This window comes from Thalassophryne amazonica, chromosome 4 (assembly GCF_902500255.1).
Source record: "Thalassophryne amazonica chromosome 4, fThaAma1.1, whole genome shotgun sequence".
In the NCBI taxonomy this organism is placed as follows: domain Eukaryota; kingdom Metazoa; phylum Chordata; class Actinopteri; order Batrachoidiformes; family Batrachoididae; genus Thalassophryne; species Thalassophryne amazonica.
The window spans coordinates 107316053-107333947 of NC_047106.1; the positions used below are offsets into that span (position 1 = coordinate 107316053).

At 39.4% G+C, this 17895-nt stretch overlaps 2 protein-coding genes across 2 annotated transcripts in view; both read left to right on the top strand.

Annotated features, from left to right (window-relative positions):
• The window catches only part of brca2 (BRCA2 DNA repair associated), a 117470-nt gene extending 110564 nt beyond the window's left edge, over positions 1 to 6906 (top strand). Inside the window, 1 exon segment of the mRNA XM_034168830.1 lies at positions 6589 to 6906. Coding sequence (XP_034024721.1) covers positions 6589 to 6906 — 318 coding nt within the window.
• A 3603-nt stretch (positions 6907 to 10509) lies between these two features.
• On the top strand, positions 10510 to 17630 carry n4bp2l2 (NEDD4 binding protein 2-like 2). The gene is given in 7 exon segments (XM_034168393.1): positions 10510 to 10611; positions 10876 to 11095; positions 11098 to 11857; positions 14328 to 14452; positions 15135 to 15223; positions 17299 to 17375; positions 17478 to 17630. Coding segments are annotated over 7 exon segments (1482 nt in total). The 5' UTR covers positions 10510 to 10533; the 3' UTR covers positions 17611 to 17630.
• The last annotated feature ends 265 nt before the right edge of the window (positions 17631 to 17895 follow it).

Genomic DNA, 17895 nt, shown 5'->3' on the forward strand with positions numbered 1-17895 from the left:
TCAAGAACCAGTTGACCAATTTCATTTAGCATAAGTGTGTACTTGGGTGATCCCCCAACATTTTGTATTACTGATTTGTGGGGACCGGGAGGATATCATCTCCTGATGACTCTTGCTATACCAGTGATCAGGCTTTGTTGGACTATGGTAGGATTACATCATTAATGAGCACATCTCTTAACTTTAGCTTTTTCTTTTCTTCATGCCTCCGATTTTTCCGCACAATGCACTGCAATTTTAGGGAGTTCGGTGCTTGCATATATGCACAGCAGATGTTAGCTCTAATTCAAAGGACATAACTAATATTTTAAACATTTAGGAGTTATGGCTATTTACAACCCCTGGCAATAATTATGGAATCACCGGCCTCGGAGGATGTTCATTCAGTTGTTTCATTTTGTAGAAAAAAAAAAAGCAGATCACAGACATGACACAAAACTAAAGTCATTTCAAATGGCAACTTTCTGGCTTTAAGAAACACTATAAGAAATCAGGAAAATATTTGTGGCAGTCAGTAACGGTTACTTTTTTAGACCAAGCAGAGGGAAAAAATATGGACTCACTCAATTCTGAGGAATAAATTATGGAATCACCCTGTAAATTTTCATCCCCAAAACTAACACCTGCATCAAATCAGATCTGCTCGTTAGTCTGCATCTAAAAAGGAGTGATCACACCTTGGAGAGCTGTTGCACCAAGTGGACTGACATGAATCATGGCTCCAACACGAGAGATGTCAATTGAAACAAAGGAGAGGTTTATCAAACTCTTAAAAGAGGGTAAATCATCACGCAATGTTGCAAAAGATGTTGGTTGTTCACAGTCAGCTGTGTCTAAACTCTGGACCAAATACAAACATGGGAAGGTTGTTAAAGGCAAACATACTGGTAGACCAAGGAAGACATCAAAGCGTCAAGACAGAAAACTTAAGCAGTATGTCTCAAAAATCGAAAATGCACAACAAACAAATGAGGAACGAATGGAAGGAAACTGGAGTCAACGTCTGTGACTGAACTGTAAGAAACCGCCTAAAGGAAATGGGATTTACATACAGAAAAGATAAATGAAAGCCATCATTAACACCTAAACAGAAAAAACAAGGTTACATTGGCTAAGGAAAAGCTGTCATGGACTGTGGATGACTGGATGAAAGTCATATTCAGTGATGAATCTCGAATCTGCATTGGGCAAGGTGATGATGCTGGAACTTTTGTTTGGTGCCGTTCCAATGAGATTTATAAAGATGACTGCCTGAAGAGAACATTTAAATTTCCACAGTCATTGATGATATGGGGCTGCATGTCAGGTAAAGGCACTGGGGAGATGGCTGTCATTACATAATCAATAAATGCACAAGTTTACGTTGATATTTTGGACACTTGTTAGCCCATCAATTGAAAGGATGTTTGAGGATGATGAAATCATTTTTCAAGATGATAATGCATCTTGCCATAGAGCAAAAACTGTGAAAACATTCCTTGCAAAAAGACACATAGGGTCAATGTCATGGCCTGCAAATAGTCTGGATCTTATTCCAATTGAAAATCTTTAGTGGAAGTTAAAGAAAATGGTCCATAACAAGGCTCCAACCTGCAAAGCTGAACTGGCAACAGCAATCAGAGAAAGTTGGAGCCAGACTGATGAAGAGTACTGTTTGTCACTCATTAAGTCCATGCCTCAGAGACTGCAAGCTGTTATAAAAGCCAGAGGTGGTGCAACAAAATACTAGTGATGTGTTGGAGCGTTCTTTTGTTTTTCATGATTCCATAATTTGTTCCTCAGAATGAGTGATTCCATATTTTTTTCCCTCTGCTTGGTCTAAAAAAGTAACTGTTACTGACTAGCCACAATTTTTTTTCCTGATTTCTTATAGTGTTTCTTAAAGCCAGAAAGTGCCATTTGAAATGACTTTAGTTTTGTGTCATGTCTGTGATCTGCTTTTTTTCTACAAAATGAAACAACTTGATGAACATCCTCCGAGCCGGTGATTCCATAATGTTTGCCAGGGGTGGTATATACATTCTCTCTCCATTTTCAAAGTAAATAGAGAAGGTTTTTCTTAAAAACAACACGTGAAATGCCAACTACTGCTTAGGCACATGGGAGGCTTGAGCCTAGATTTGATGTTTTCTTCCATGAAAATCCCTCTCTGTTCCTCTTCACAAAGAAGCCGTAACTGGTTTTGCAACAGACAAAAGTTCTACTGTGCACAGTTTTTCTAATTACTGTACAGCCACAGAACTGTAACTCCTTCAGACCTGTCACCGGTGCCTCACTCATCTCATTAATTTTTGACAACTGCCTACTACAGACAGATGTACTATACAGTATCATACTGATCAATCAATCAGTTTTTTTATATAGCGCCAAATCACAACAAACAGTTGCCCCAAGGCACTTTATATTGTAAGGCAAGGCCATACAATAATTATGTAAAACCCCAACGGTCAAAACGACCCCCTGTGAGCAAGCACTTGGCTACAGTGGGAAGGAAAAACTCCCTTTTAACAGGAAGAAACCTCCAGCAGAACCAGGCTCAGGGAGGGGCAGTCTTTTGTTGGGGCGGGGAGAACCAGGAAAAAGACATGTGGAGGGGAGCAGAGATCGATCACTAATGATTAAATGCACAGTGGTGCATACAGAGCAAAAAGAGAAAGAAACAGTGCATCATGGGAACCCCCCAGCAGTCTACGTCTATAGCAGCATAACTAAGGGATGGTTCAGGGTCACCTGATCCAGCCCTAACTATAAGCTTTAGCAAAAAGGAAAGTTTTAAGCCTAATCTTAAAAGTAGAGAGGGTGTCTGTCTCCCTGATCTGAATTGGGAGCTGGTTCCACAGGAGAGGAGCCTGAAAGCCGAAGGCTCTGCCTCCCATTCTACTCCCACAAACCCTAGGAACTACAAGTAAGCCTGCAGTCTGAGAGCGAAGCGCTCTATTGGGGTGATATGGTACTACGAGGTCCCTAAGATAAGATGGGACCTGATTATTCAAACCTTATAAGTAAGAAGAAGAATTTAAATTCTATTCTAGAATTAACAGGAAGCCAATGAAGAGAGGCCAATATGGGTGAGATATGCTCTCTCCTTCTAGTCCCCGACAGTACTCTAGCTGCAGCATTTTGAATTAACTGAAGGCTTTTTAGGGAACTTTTAGGACAACCTGATAATAATGAATTACAATAGTCCAGCCTAGAGGAAATAAATGCATGAATTAGTTTTTCAGCATCACTCTGAGACAAGACCTTTCTGATTTTAGAGATATTGCGTAAATGCAAAAAGCAGTCCTACATATTTGTTTAATATGCGCTTTGAATGACATATCCTGATCAAAAATGACTCCAAGATTTCTCACAGTATTACTAGAGGTCAGGGTAATGCCATCCAGAGTAAGGATCTGGTTAGACACCATGTTTCTAAGATTTGTGGGGCCAAGTACAATAACTTCAGTTTTATCTGAGTTTAAAAGCAGGAAATTAGAGGTCATCCATGTCTTTATGTCTGTAAGACAATCCTGCAGTTTAGCTAATTGGTGTGTGTCTCTGGCTTCATGGATAGATAAACAATGAAAATTTAAGCAATACCGTCTAATAATACTGCCTAAGGGAAGCATGTATAAAGTGAATAAAATTGGTCCTAGCACAGAACCTTGTGGAACTCCATAATTAACTTTAGTCTGTGAAGAAGATTCCCCATTTACATGAACAAATTGTAATCTATTAGACAAATATGATTCAACCACCGCAGCGCAGTGCCTTTAATACCTATGGCATACTGATGTCATTCTTCTTTTTTTTTTCCATTGTCTTTAATATTCATCCAGTATGAGTCACAGCTGGCCCATACCATAAAGAATGTATGCAATTGAAATATTGCAGCAGAAATGTCCTGATCCTCTTCTTCCTCACCAGGACTTTTGAGAAACATGGAATAGAAACATTAGCCAAACAATGGCAATGACAAATGATCACAAAACAGTGGCAACAACAAGGATGCTAACAAAGATAGTGAGAAAAAGTGCTTTATTGAGTTGGTGTGCATAATGATCGCAGTAATCATAGAAATGTGCAGAGTTTTATATAAGGAGTATATTGGGTAAACACACAATGTGTAAAAAAGCGATAAATCTATTTGAAGAGTGTAGTAGATGCAATGAGATGTCACAGTGTGAATACTGTTAGAAATTACTCCCAGCACCACATCCCCCAACTGCAGGCATGGCCCCTTGTGCACTTAAGGGCCTACAACCGTGGGAAACACCATAGGGCACATGGTGCAAATGTGCTTGCCATGGTTGTGCATAGGCGTACACAGCAATTGGAAAAGTCAACTGTGCTCCCAGGACTTGAGACCAGCCACCCAGCAAGAGGCATGCACCCAACCCCATCCAGGTGGGAACATTGTATCATCAAAGTGCATGAGATATGGGACAACAGGCCACCAGTCTCAGTGCTAAACAGGACCTCCAACCCTACAGATAGAGCAGGCCAATGCCCCACCACAAACACCATGTGCACCCTTGGGTCATGGTCCCCGCACTGACTCCAGCTTTACAGGAGGCGATCCATACTGCCCCGGTGTGGAGGCATCGACAGCCCCACACCACTTCCTCTCACTCACGACATAGGGTAACAGCAGGACCACCAAACAAACACACCATCAAGAGAGACCATGCCCACACTGTGTTTCTTAATGACGTAAATGAAATCCAAACATATTCAGTACTGAAAGTGTTCTGTATCCATCCCTGACTTTTGTAAAGATGACGAGCTGCAAAGGAATGATTTGTATTAACAATAAATCTTAGTTTGTCCAGTCTAAGAATGGAGGGACTGTATGAAAATTGGCTGTAATTTCTAAATGGGTAATGTGATATTTTTGTTGAATGCTTTGAATTTAAGCTGCACTACAAGCACATCTTGTTTGCTTCATTTCACTGTGGTGGTGTACACAGAAAAATGACCAGTGTTAGATTAACACTGCCAGTGTACATATGGTCCTACTCTGATCAGAGTACTCACTGAAGAACTCATCCCACTTGCTCAAGGAATTTAATCAGTGAAATCACCTGCTGGAGTCATTGGCTGCAAAGAAAACCTGCACCCTGGTGTAGTGGGCTTGAGACCAGAGGTTCAAATCCCAGCCTGACTGGAAAATCACTAAGGGCCCTTGGGCAAGACCTTAATCCCTAGTTACTCCCGGTGTGTAGTGAGTACCTTGTATGACAGCACCCTCACATCTTGGTGAATGTGAGGCATTACTTATAAAGCGCTTTGAGCATCTGATGTAGCTGGAAAAGCGCTATATATATATATGCAGTCCATTTACCATTTACCCAGTTTCTGAGTGATGGAAGTTACACACACGCACACAGATGGACACAGAGGCCACTTGGCTTTTAATATACTGTGGAGACTCGGTTTTAGAACTCAATTCGTTCCCAGATGTCGTTCGTAAATGGAGTTGTTCGTAAACCAAAACAAATTTTGCCATAAGAAACAATATGAAATGGATTAATCTGTTCCTGGCCCCAAAAAGAACACTGTGTTTTAACTTTTTTAAGAGCATTTCATCCATAAAAGGCAGACAAAAAAGCAAAGAATATGCATAGTATATTACACAAAACAGTAATTACAGTACAGCAATTATAATAAAATTGACAAATTTCACCTTACCTGTACAGAAGAGACTTATGTCTGTTCCTCCATCACCGCCCTCTGCTGCTCTTTGTGAAGAAGTTCTAGTTCCTCCGTAGACAGCTCAGTACTGTGGTCACTGACTAACTGCTTTTCATTTATCCAGATCCGCAACAACTGCTTTACCACCTCTTCCACTGTCTGTGATCTTTGTTTGGTCATCACTGTCACTCCTTAACACCATTAGCTCCCTTTATCGCTGCTTTATTTTTAAGTACGGTACAGACGAAGAGTTTGCCATACCGTATTGCAAAGCGAGGTCCGACACATGGAAGCTATTTTCATGCTTTGAATGATCTCCTTCACTTCTATTGTGGTTCTCACAACTTTCCTCTTTATGTTTTTAACATTGGCTTTTTTCTTTGGCCCCATAATGGCTTCTTATGGGCAACACCAACAAAAAAAGGAAACTTCAATGTGTGTAATCCACAGTCCTGTTGAGCGTGTGTGTTCACAGAGCATTTTTCTTGACTATCAGAACAGCTTGAAAGAAGTTGCCAACAAATGCATGACTGAATGGTTTAGGAATGTTTTATCCAGTGCTGCCTGCATAGAAATAAGACAACTGCTGCTCAGCCCCACGAGAGCTTGAGGTTCAATGTTTCCTCTGTGTTGTAACAGGTAAAATATTAACTTGTTCAGACTGCACTGTATCCCTGTGCTTTCAGGGTCAGGACAATACTTTTCAGCTGCTGAGGAGAAGCTTTCTCATCTCATTCGAGCTGATGGCCTGAGCTTCACGTCTCCAGCTTTGCAACCTTCAACTCCTGGTCACAAAATGGACAGAAGACAAGACACCCAGCATCTGTGAGTTGATTTGATAGAGTTCAGTGATGTTACTTTTGATAGCTCCTGTGTGTTCATGAAAACCTCAAGATGTGATCTTTTATGCAGATAACATCTTGCCAGCCAGTCAGAAGCCTTGGTTCATTCACCCCTGTGACCAGGAATCTTCCTCCCATAAATTGTTCGGCAGAGAAAGACCCAAGAAGCCTCAAGAGAAAGAGAGCTCTGGACTATCTTTCTCGTATCCCATCTCCTCCTCCACTAACCCATCTGGGGTCAGTGATTTCACCTTCCATAAAGAAGACTTTTCATCCCCCTCGGAGGTCTGGGACACCTGGCACTTTAAAAACTGCACAGACCCCTGCTCGCACACCTGATAATTCACCCGTAGAAGTGAATGGGTCGGTGATGATGAACTGGTTATGATTGATACCCAGGCTTTCCTGTTGGAGAATTACTATAAATGTAAGATAAGCACATAATGACTTGTGAAGAGCTCACTAAAGAAGCAAATCTTTTGTTTCATAGGACGAATTAAAACTGTTGCTTTATTCATGCCTTTATCATGTACATTGGTCTGTATTCTACTCTTTGGTCTTTTTATAGTCTGTGAAGTTCAGTAAAACTTTCAAAAACTTACTTGAGAAATGTCTGTGTGCTCCATCTGAGAACAACTTGAGGGGTTATATATACACATACACACACACACACAGTGAATGGGAAAACTTTAAATAGTCCATAGTGTGCGTTCAGGTGTGAATGTGCTTGCTTGTCTATTTGTGGCCCTGCGACCCCGCCTCACACCCTATGACTGCTGAAATAGGCTCCAGCCCCCCATGTGACCATTAATTGACGTAAGCAGTTGAAGATGAGTGAGTATAGCTGCACTAGTGGCCCATCTATGTAAATATTATGCAAAGAATTAATGTAATGTTGACCAAAGAAAGAACTTTGATTTAAAAGACAGTATGTGGGTGAAATGACGTTAGTGGCCTCAGAAAGTAAGTACATCTGCTTCAAGTTAATTCCTGACACAGGAACTTTATATCTGTGTTGTCTAGATGTACAGTAGTGTTCAGAATAATAGTGCTGTGTGACTAAAAAGATTAATCCAGGTTTTGAGTATATTTCTTATGTACATGGAAAACAAGGTACCAGTAGCTTCTCACAATCAACAAGACCAAGCATCATGAATATGCAAACTTAAGGCTATGAATTGGGCTATTAGTAAAAAAAGTAGAAAAGGGGGTGTTCAGACTAATAAGTAGTGTGGCATTCAGTCAGTGAGTTTGTCAGTTTTGTGGAACAAACAGGTGTGAATCAGGTGTCCCCTATTTAAGGATGAAGCCAGCACCTGTTGAACATGCTTTTCTCTTTGAAAGCCTGAGGAAAATGGGATGTTCAAGACATTGTTCAGAAGAACAGCATAGTTTGATTAAAAAGTTGATTGGAGAGGGGAAAAACTTATATGCAGGTGCAAAAAAACTTATAGGCTGTTCATCTACAATGATCTCCAATGCTTTAAAATGGACAAAAAAAAAAAAACATGCGTGGAAGAAAATGGAAAACAACCATCAAAATGGATAGAAGAATAACCAGAATGGAAAAGGCTCACCCACTGATCAGCTCCAGGATGATCAAAGACACTCTGGAGTTACCTGTAAGTGCTGTGACAGTTAGAAGATGCCTGTGTGAAGCTAATTTATTTGCAAGAATCCCCCGCAAAGTCCCTCTTAATTAAAAGACGTGCAGAAGAGGTTACAATTTGCCAAAGAACACATCAACTGGCTTAAAGAGAAACAGAGGAATATTTTGTGGACTGATGAGAGTAAAATTGTTCTTTTTGGGTCCAAAGGCTGCAGACAGTTTGTGAGAGGACCCCCAAACTGAATTCAAGCCACAGTTCACAGTGACGACAGTGAGGCATTTTGAATGGTTCCCCAGTTTTGTGAAGTTGTCACTGGAAAATAACCATATTTTCCGGAGTATAAGTTGCACCTGTCAAAAAATACCTCTTGAAGAAGAAAAAAACATACAGTACATCAGTCACACTGGACTATAAGTTTCACCTTTTTTCTGTTACCAGCTCTTTAATTTGGGATTTTTGTGCTCTGTTGTGTACTTTTTATTTTTGGCATTTACTCATTTAGTATTTGAGTTTATTTTGTTTAACAGTCTAATTCCTGGGAAAGTCCAATATAAATGTTTAGTGTCTTTAACAACATACTTTCATGGGTTCTATCTCAACACATCCATTAGCTTTTTGTTCTAGTCCTCTACCCCTTTCAGGTCAGCTTTGTTTCATTAATCACCATATGTTTCTGCAGGTCTGGTGGGTGCAGATTGTCTCTCATGATCAGTTGTATGGGTGTGTGTAATAAAAATAAAAACCCTGACCTGCGCATGAGCGGCACAGTGTCTCTGTGGTTAGCATGGTTGCCTCACAGTGAGAAAGTCCTGGGGTTGCTTCCCGCCATGAATATGCATGTTCTCCCCATGTTGACTGGATTCCCTTTGGGATCCCGGCTTCCTCACACTTTCTTTCTGTTATTTATGGTCTGACACTTTCTGGTGATGACATCTCCTGTGTGTTTGGTGTGTTGGCGATTCTAAATTGACCGTAGGTGTGAGTGTGATGTGTTGTCTATATGTGGCCCTGCAATAGACTGGTGTCCTGGATATATCCGCCTTTCACACTATGACTGCTGCGAGAGGCTCCTGTGACCCTTGACTGGAGTAGCTGGTATTGAAATGAATAAATAAATGACGCACATCAGACAGGCAACAGGAAAGCTTCACGCCACATTTAGATGAGGGAGGGGAGATGTCAGCCTGGCTTTTATTTGAAAGACGCTCTCATTGAATGATCTGAGCTTCTTATAAATTTGCATCACCAGTTACACAGCTTCATGATGAAGTGGTACAGAGAAGGATGGTTGTATGTGTTATACTAGGGGCACTTACTTATTCACACTATCATTTCAGCTTTAGATTTTTATTTCTTTTAATTCATGATGTCGCGATTACTATATATATATATATATATATATATATATATATATATAATATATATATATATATATATATATATATATATATATGAGGCATGTTACAGTGCTGCACTTTGGTAGGGTATCTTTGATTAAAGCCATATGTATTTATGTATTATATATTTGTATGCAGGGTTGCGTAGTAATGGATCATGTAATCAGATTTTAAAAAATGGCTATCTGTCTTGGTGGATAAATGTGTAGTCAGATTACAGTTAGTAATCAATCATCACTTGATTATAAATTTATTATTAAAACATGGTAATTTTATTAAACTTTTAATTATCTAGTGCAACTCGAACTGAACTAGAAGCACATGTGATTTTTTTTTTTTTGTTTGTTTGTTTGGTTGGCTTTTAAGACTCATTGTGATGCCAGCAAATAGAAGAAAATCTATATGGAAACCTCAAGCAACAACAGTCCATCTCCACTACTTGGAAGAACAGCTGCCAATATTACCATCATTTTGAGTTTAACAATGTTGCATTGCAATAACATAAAAATTGTTTTGAGGGAAAAAAAAAAAGAAAAAAAAAGGACAATGTTCAGGAACCTGAAAAAGATATGTTTTGAGATTTTTTTGCTTTCATTCGTAATTTGTTACAAGATAAAGAGAACAAAAAGCATATTTGTGGTTGTGTCCATTTGTTTTAGTGTGATGTGCATCATTTTCAGTAATCCAAAAGTAGTCGTATTACATTCCTGTAATTTAATGGATTATGTTACAAAAAAGACATGTAATTTGTAATCAGCAACTGGTTTTATTTCAAAGCAATGTGACCCAACTCTGTTGGGAACTCTGCAGGCAGGGGCAGTTGAACCTACATTGCGTATATTATTATTATTATTATTTTATTATTATACGTATTTTGGTTTTATCAGAAAATGAGACTGGCGACGACATGTCTGCAGATCCACATCCAGTCCACCAGGCGGCACTAATATTTTACCAGCGGAAAAGTATTACTTGTGACGTCATTTCCGCAAACACCGGCCGACTGAGATGTGGTTGTTGTTCCGGTCACGTTCTTTAACGGGTTTCCAACGATTTTCATCATTATTATATCCTGGAAACTATAAAGTAAGAATAAATACAAACATAGATATGCTGTAGATTTAATGTATTGTTTCAGTGACCTTCGTGTTATCTTATGAACGCTGTATTGCCACCAAAAAGGCATAAATTCATCTTTTTCGTTCAGACGCTATAAAAATAATATATCATGTATCTTTGTATAATATAGTCACTGTAAAATATGACTGTAAAGGAGTTGATGTGACAACAGATGTCATAAACATGTGAAGATGTTCTGTATTAAGTGAGTTTACGTGTTTTGTCCTGTAGATGTCATCTTCTGCTGACACAGAGAGACGCACTGGTGATAATTCACAGAGTAACAATGAAGACGACAAAGTCAGAAAAGATGAGAGCGATGAGTTCGAATATGCAGACAGCAGTTTGAGGGAGCGTGTTTTAAAGCAGGTCGGATTCACCAGCACCGCCTTCATTGGACCGGCAGGTCCTCCACATACAGAGAAGACGGACATCGAAGACAAACTGAGTGAGTTTACAAAGAACTTGAGCACATCGACTCACTTCACGGTGCTGATGGTAACCAAGAGAAAAAAGATGCAGCCTTACCTCAGACATCCATATCACCCAAAACATTAGATACGCCGAAAGCCAGCTCAGGACAAACTCATCACATCAGCATATCCTCAGATGGGAACACTGAGCAGGGAAGCAGGCATCAGAAACTCCCATCCTGGCCGCACTGGTATCAAAATGAGCCATACAGGAAACAGAGGACCAGCAGCACGGACATGATCTCTGGCATGAACATGCCAACAAATCCAAGCTTCCACAGACACCTGTTCCATCGATATCCATCTCCATCTACTATATTCAACCCGCAAGTCCAGCTTCCAAACAAGAGTCATCCCTGGTCCCGCTCAGGTGTGACAAACATTTATCAGCTGCCATCTTATTTTCCACCAGCTTCTCAGTTTCCACCACCAAATGGCTGCCGCCACCCTTCTCAGGGCTTTTATGGTGATCCTCCATGGCAACCTAACAGGAATGATTGGGCGTGTGGCTCTGACATGCAGTTAAATCATTCTCATGTCAGTGGATCTGCAAATGCAAAACAGGAATGGTCTAAATTTGATGAGGACTGTGATGGACGCCAGAGACTTGATCATAAATATGAGCTGTGTCAGCAACAGGATCGTAACAAGCCTCCTGACAACGTACATGGATGCCATTCTTCTTTGGTGCTGATATTGATGAGAGGGCTGCCAGGTTCTGGGAAATCAACACGGGCTAAGTACGTGTCTTCTTAGAATCTTAGTGTTTAACTTTTAGATCTTAGGAATATGTTTCTCAGTTTAAAAGTAATGATTGGTGTCAGATCTCAAACGCTCACACTTTACTGGAGAACTTGACTGGTAGAAAAACAACTATTTTGATTAATTAACCTGTAAAAACAATCCTGATGCCAGAATGTGCATATATGGAAACGTTGGCCCATGTATGCGAACATTTTGGAGAAATGGAGAAAATTGGTGGCCAACGGGGAGATGGTGAAGCCAGATAGTCTGAAAAGTGTGGGTGATATCATGACATATAATGATGCCTTGTGCTATTGAGTCACTAATCCCCACTTCTCTCTGGTTCGCAAACTGCGTGGAACACAGGCAGAGGTAGAAAAATAAGTCATATTTCAGTCGCTTAAACTCCTTCTGTTCACTTCCACTTTTTTTTCTTGCACAGTCTGCCAGTTGTATTTCTGATTCAAGCTCAGTTAATCATGACGTATTTGAGAAGGCTCAACATATTGATAGCTACTAGCTAGCTAGCATTATTTATTTATTTGTCACTCCCCAATCAGACCATTATTTCTAAAAGGGCACTCACTGCCTGCTTTCAGTGTCGGAATGAGGCTCTACACTTCTCAGTCTCATCTTATCTTAAATGGTTGTAGGACTAAAATTATCATAAGGTTTAGGGTTAAGATTAATTTTTTTGTGAAATACATAAAGAGTTTGGAAATTTGATTGAAAATTACTTCTATTTCTGGACCACGGCCTGGCAAACATTTGGGGGGGGTTGCAGCAGCACAATTACAATATGGTCCAGGTCCAATTCAGAAATAGTTCAGATTCCCAAAGTTTGCAGGACGATTGTAGAACTTGCACCAAACTGTTTGCTAACAGTAACTTGACTGTACAGTTCATATTTTTTGTTGCATTATGAATCCTATCCTCTGTAAAAATTTCATAACAATATACGAGTATGAAAAACTGTGGGTTACAGGCTGTTCACAAACAAACAAACGTGCAAAAACATAACCTCCACCAAACTTTGTTGGCGGAGGTAATAACACAGACAGCCAGAAGAAGGCAAAAAAAGCACTTAATAAAAAATTTAAAAAAATCAGCATTTTTTGTTACAAGCAGGCATCTATGCTAGATCAAGTCCTTATATAGTAAGATTTCACATCAGGGGCGATGCCAAAAAAAAAAAAATCTTTTTTAACCATTTTTGGCCCAAAAAACCCATTTTTGGTCACAAAAGGGTCAAAATACAAAAGTGGCCCAATCTGTTTGAGATGCATATCAAATTACTCATCTAATATATAGTTTGACCCATTGTTGACCTTGCATTACGTCACAGTGACCGAAAATGTGTCAAGGTCAACGCACTTTTCGTGAAGGGTCAGATTCATAAAATCTGTTATGATGGTCCGATTTTGACAATTTTGATGTCTAATATGTTTTCTTGCATGAGGAAACCAATAATACAACTTTTATAGACCATTATGCCAGTCTCAGCTATGAAAATACAATTATGTCAGATAAGATAGGTCTATTGATTAACTTTATCAAACGTCAGAAATGGTAATGACATCAAAATTGACCATAACTGGCCTATTAGCACATTAATTATATATATATATATATATATATATATATATATATATATATATATATATGAATTTCATTAATTGAAGTAAGTTTTTGTGAATATGAAGGAAGTAAGAATACAAAAGCAATTAAGGTCGGATAGTTTTTGGATGCACCTCGTAAAATTCACATTGATAAAGAAGGCAATTGGTAGTTGTCACTTGTATTGTAAGGTTAGCTTTGACATTTTGGTCATGTGGCACATTTCTCTATGCATTAGCCCGTACACAGGTGCCTGAATGTTGAGGACACCAGAAGCTGGAGATGGCCAAAGGAATGCCTTGGGGAGGCATTCCCTTAGGGGAGGTGATGGTCTAATGATTAAGCTGTTGGGCTTGAGACCAGAGGATCCTTGGTTCAAATCTCAGCCTGACCTGAAAATCATTAAGGGCCCTTGGGCAAAGTCCGTAATCGCCTAGTTGCTCCTGGTGTGTAGTGGGCCCCTTGCATGGCAGCAGCCTCACATCGGGGTGAATGTGAGGCATTGATGTGTAAAGCACTTTGAGCGTCTCATGCAGATGGAAAAGCGCTATATAAATGCAGTCCATTTAATGCCAACATTTCACCTGGCTGCTGTAGATAGATGGGTACTTTTGTAAAGTTTGGGTAAAATTTGAGGATGGACCATCTCCCTGAGTGGTTGCTTTACAGGATCCAAGGCAGTTCTGTGGCATTGTGTATGCAGCAAAGTGAAATGCATCTTACCAGACTTGACTTGTAACCCTATTTCAATTTATTTATTTTTCTTCTTTTTATTATTCCTTATCATTATTTGTTATTATTATTATTTTTGTAATTTTTCAGAATTTTTGTGATCAATGTTTCTCATAGGGAGTTGCTTTCCACTGGACCAAGTGGCTTAATCCTGAGTGCAGATAACTATTTTGCCGAGAAAAATGGCTACCTCTATGACCCATGCCTGATTGGAGCCGCACACGAATGGAACCAGACCAAAGGTATTGCCTTATTAAATATAAGGTATTATCAGTGAGGGATGAGCGGTACTCCAGTGTCATACTCATGACTGGTGTTATAGTGCACCATGATATAGATTACGTAATACCATCAACACTGTGAGAAATTAGTTTTCCCTGTTGGACCACAAATATTTTTTGATGAAAAATAAAGCTGACAAAAATAACAAAAATAATGCCAAATACCCATTAATTTGGAAATAAATAATCATCGGCAGCTCTCTTCATTTCCTGTCCTGCTGAGCTCTTGTTGAAGTAACTGGCTAAAAAGTCATTCAAAGATGGAACACACAACTTTTAGTCATGGAAGTATTGTGAAACTGAATTTTTTTTGTTTTGTTTGTTTTTAATTTACATAAATGGATGTGACATCCCACTCCTCCTTCCAAAACTTGGAAAAATGTTATGCCATGATTTAATGCAGTCACTGTCCAGAAAGTCAAAAAATAATGTGAAATGTCCTCAAGATCAACAGGAAGTCCAGTTGCTGTAAGAAATATTAAAAATAGTCAGAAATATTGTTCTGCAACCACTCAGGAAATGAAGGTGACCCACAAATATAATGTTGGACCAGTGTCTTCTCTTAGGGGAATAATAATTGAGAAACATGTGGTTTGAAAATATTTGTGCTCTGTCTTTATTATGCTTTTTAATCCTTTTTCAGCTGTAGAAGCGATGAATGAGGGCCGTTCTCCCGTTATTATAGACAATACAAACATTCAAGCTTGGGAAATGAAGCCATATGTTAAAATGGTGAGTTTGGAAATTTGATTTCAGTCAGTATTCATTTGCAGTGCAATGTATTTACAGTGAGGAAAATAAGTATTTGATACACTGTCGATTTTGCAAGTTTTCCCACCTACAAAGAATGCAGATGTCTGTAATTTTTTATCGTAGGTACACTTCAACTGTGAGAGACAGAATAAAAAAAAAAATCAGAAAATCACATTGTATGATTTTTAAATAATTCATTTGCATTTTATTGCATGAAATAAGTATTTGATACAGTAGAACAACAGAACTTAATATTTTGTACAGAAACCATTGCTTGTAATTACAGAGGTCAGACATTTCCTGTAGTTCTTGACCAAGTTTTCACACACTGAAACAGGGATTTTAGTCCACTCCTCCAGACAGATGGCCTCCAGATCTTTCACGTCTGAGTTTCAGCTCCCTCCAAAGACTTTCTATTGAATAAGGTCTGGAGACTGGCCAGGCCACTCCAGGACCTTGAAATGCTTCTTACAGAGCCCCTCCTTAGTTGCCCTGGCTGTGTGTTTCGGGTCATTGTCATGCTGGAAGACCCAGCCATGACCCATCTTCAATGCTCTTACATGACCCCATCCATCCTCCCTTCAATACAGTGCAGTCATTCTCTCCCCTTTGCAGAAAAGCACACTCAAAGTATGATGTTTCCACCCCCATGCTTCACGGTTGGGATGGTTTTCTTGGGGTTGTTCTCATCCTCCAAACATGGTGAGTGGAGCTGGTACCAACCAGCTCTAATGTGACCATATAACCTCCCATGACTCCTTTGGATCATCCAGAAGGTCACTGGCGAACTTCAAACGGGCCTGGACATGTGCTGGCTTGAGCAGGGGGACCTTGTGTGCCCTGCAGGATTTTAAACTATGATGTTGTAGTGTGCTACGAATGTAATCTTTCAACTATGGTCCCAGCTCTCTTCAGGTCATTGACCAGGTCCTCCCGTATAGATCTGGGTTTTCTCAGAATCATCCTTACACCACGCGGTGAGATCTTGCATGGAGACCCAGACCAAGGAAGATTAACAGTCATCTTGTGTTTCTTCCATTTTCTAACAAGCTGCTAGCCTGTTGTCCTGTAGTCCATCCCAGCCTTGTGCAGGTCTACAATTTTGTCCCTGGTGTCCTTAGACAGCTCTTTGGTCTTGGCTGTGGTGGACAGGTTGGAGTATGATTGATTGCGGTTGTGGACAGGTGTCTTTAATACAGGTAACGAGTTCAAACGGGTGCAGTTAATACAGGTAAAGAGTGCAGAATAGGAGGACTTCTTAAAGAGCCAGAATTCTTGCTGGTAGGTGATCAGATACTTATTTCATGCAATAAAATGCAAATTAATTATTTAAAAATCATACAATGTGATTTTTTTTTTTTTTTTTAAGATTCTGTCTCTCACGGTTGAAGTGTGCCTACGATAAAAATTACAGACTCTTCATTCTTTGTAGGTGGGAAAACTTGCAAAAACTCCAGTGGATCAAATACTTATTTTCCTCACTCTACATGATGGCCATTTTAATTATCAGATACAAATTCAACATTCTAAATATCCTCAATACTCATTTAATTACACCGATGCACAGCAGTAACACTTGTGGTAGTATTGTTTTTGGTTCAAGGGTCAAACTTGCAAAATCAACAGTGGATCAAATACTTATTTGTCTCACTGTATATCTTGGATTGATTTCTCTCACAGGGGTACCTCTGTTTTTTTAGATAGAGTGGCTACAAGACATTGGTAACATGTCCTGAGTCTCTCTGTTGCAACATGGTCAAATATTTGACAGGCTACTACATTGTTTTGGGACTTTTCTTTTGTGAGACAACACATTGTAATGTTGATCATTTCTGCTACTTCTTTCGAAGTTGCTTGTGGCTTGTTTTAAAATGGTTAGAACAAACTTGGTAAGCCATACCCATAGTGAGGCCACTGATTTTCCTGCAAAGTTTCAAAGTTTAGCATTTGGGGTGCCCATTCACAGTGTAGGGCTAGTACGGGCCACCTGTTTGGATCCATGTATGTCTCCTCAGAGCATAATTTAAAGAAAAAAATAAATTCTGCTTTACCAGGCCTTGGAGAGAGGATACGGCATCTTCTTCTGTGAACCTGACACCCGCTGGAAATTTGATCCTCTTGAACTGGAGAAGTAATTTTTCTGAAATGTCATATGTTACTTTCGTAAGATAACAACACTATATGTAGACTTTATGAACATCTCATGCTAACGCTGCATTTGTGTGTTCTGTAGGAGGAACAAGCATGGTGTACCTCAGGAGAAGATCGCACAGATGATGAGTCGGTTTTCCTCTCCCATATCCATAGACATCGTGTTGAGTTCACAAGAGCCACCTCATGTCAGCCTGAGGCGGAAACCAGAATAACCACACATGATGAGCAGATACCACCATTTCCGGTAGCTTCTGGAGGATTTTAACCAGCCAAATGATTCGTTTTAAAGATCAAAACATTTGCACTGGTGTAAATATTTGTATTTGAAGACTATAATACAATGTGTACATAATATGTTTATGTAAAAAGAGAGAAAATATATTTTCAACAGAGACATTTTCATATGTTGATTGAAAAAATGTCTTCTTACTTTTATAAGGAAACAGTGATTGTGAATTTTTGTTTTAATTTATTAGCTTTTCTGAATAGTACTGCAG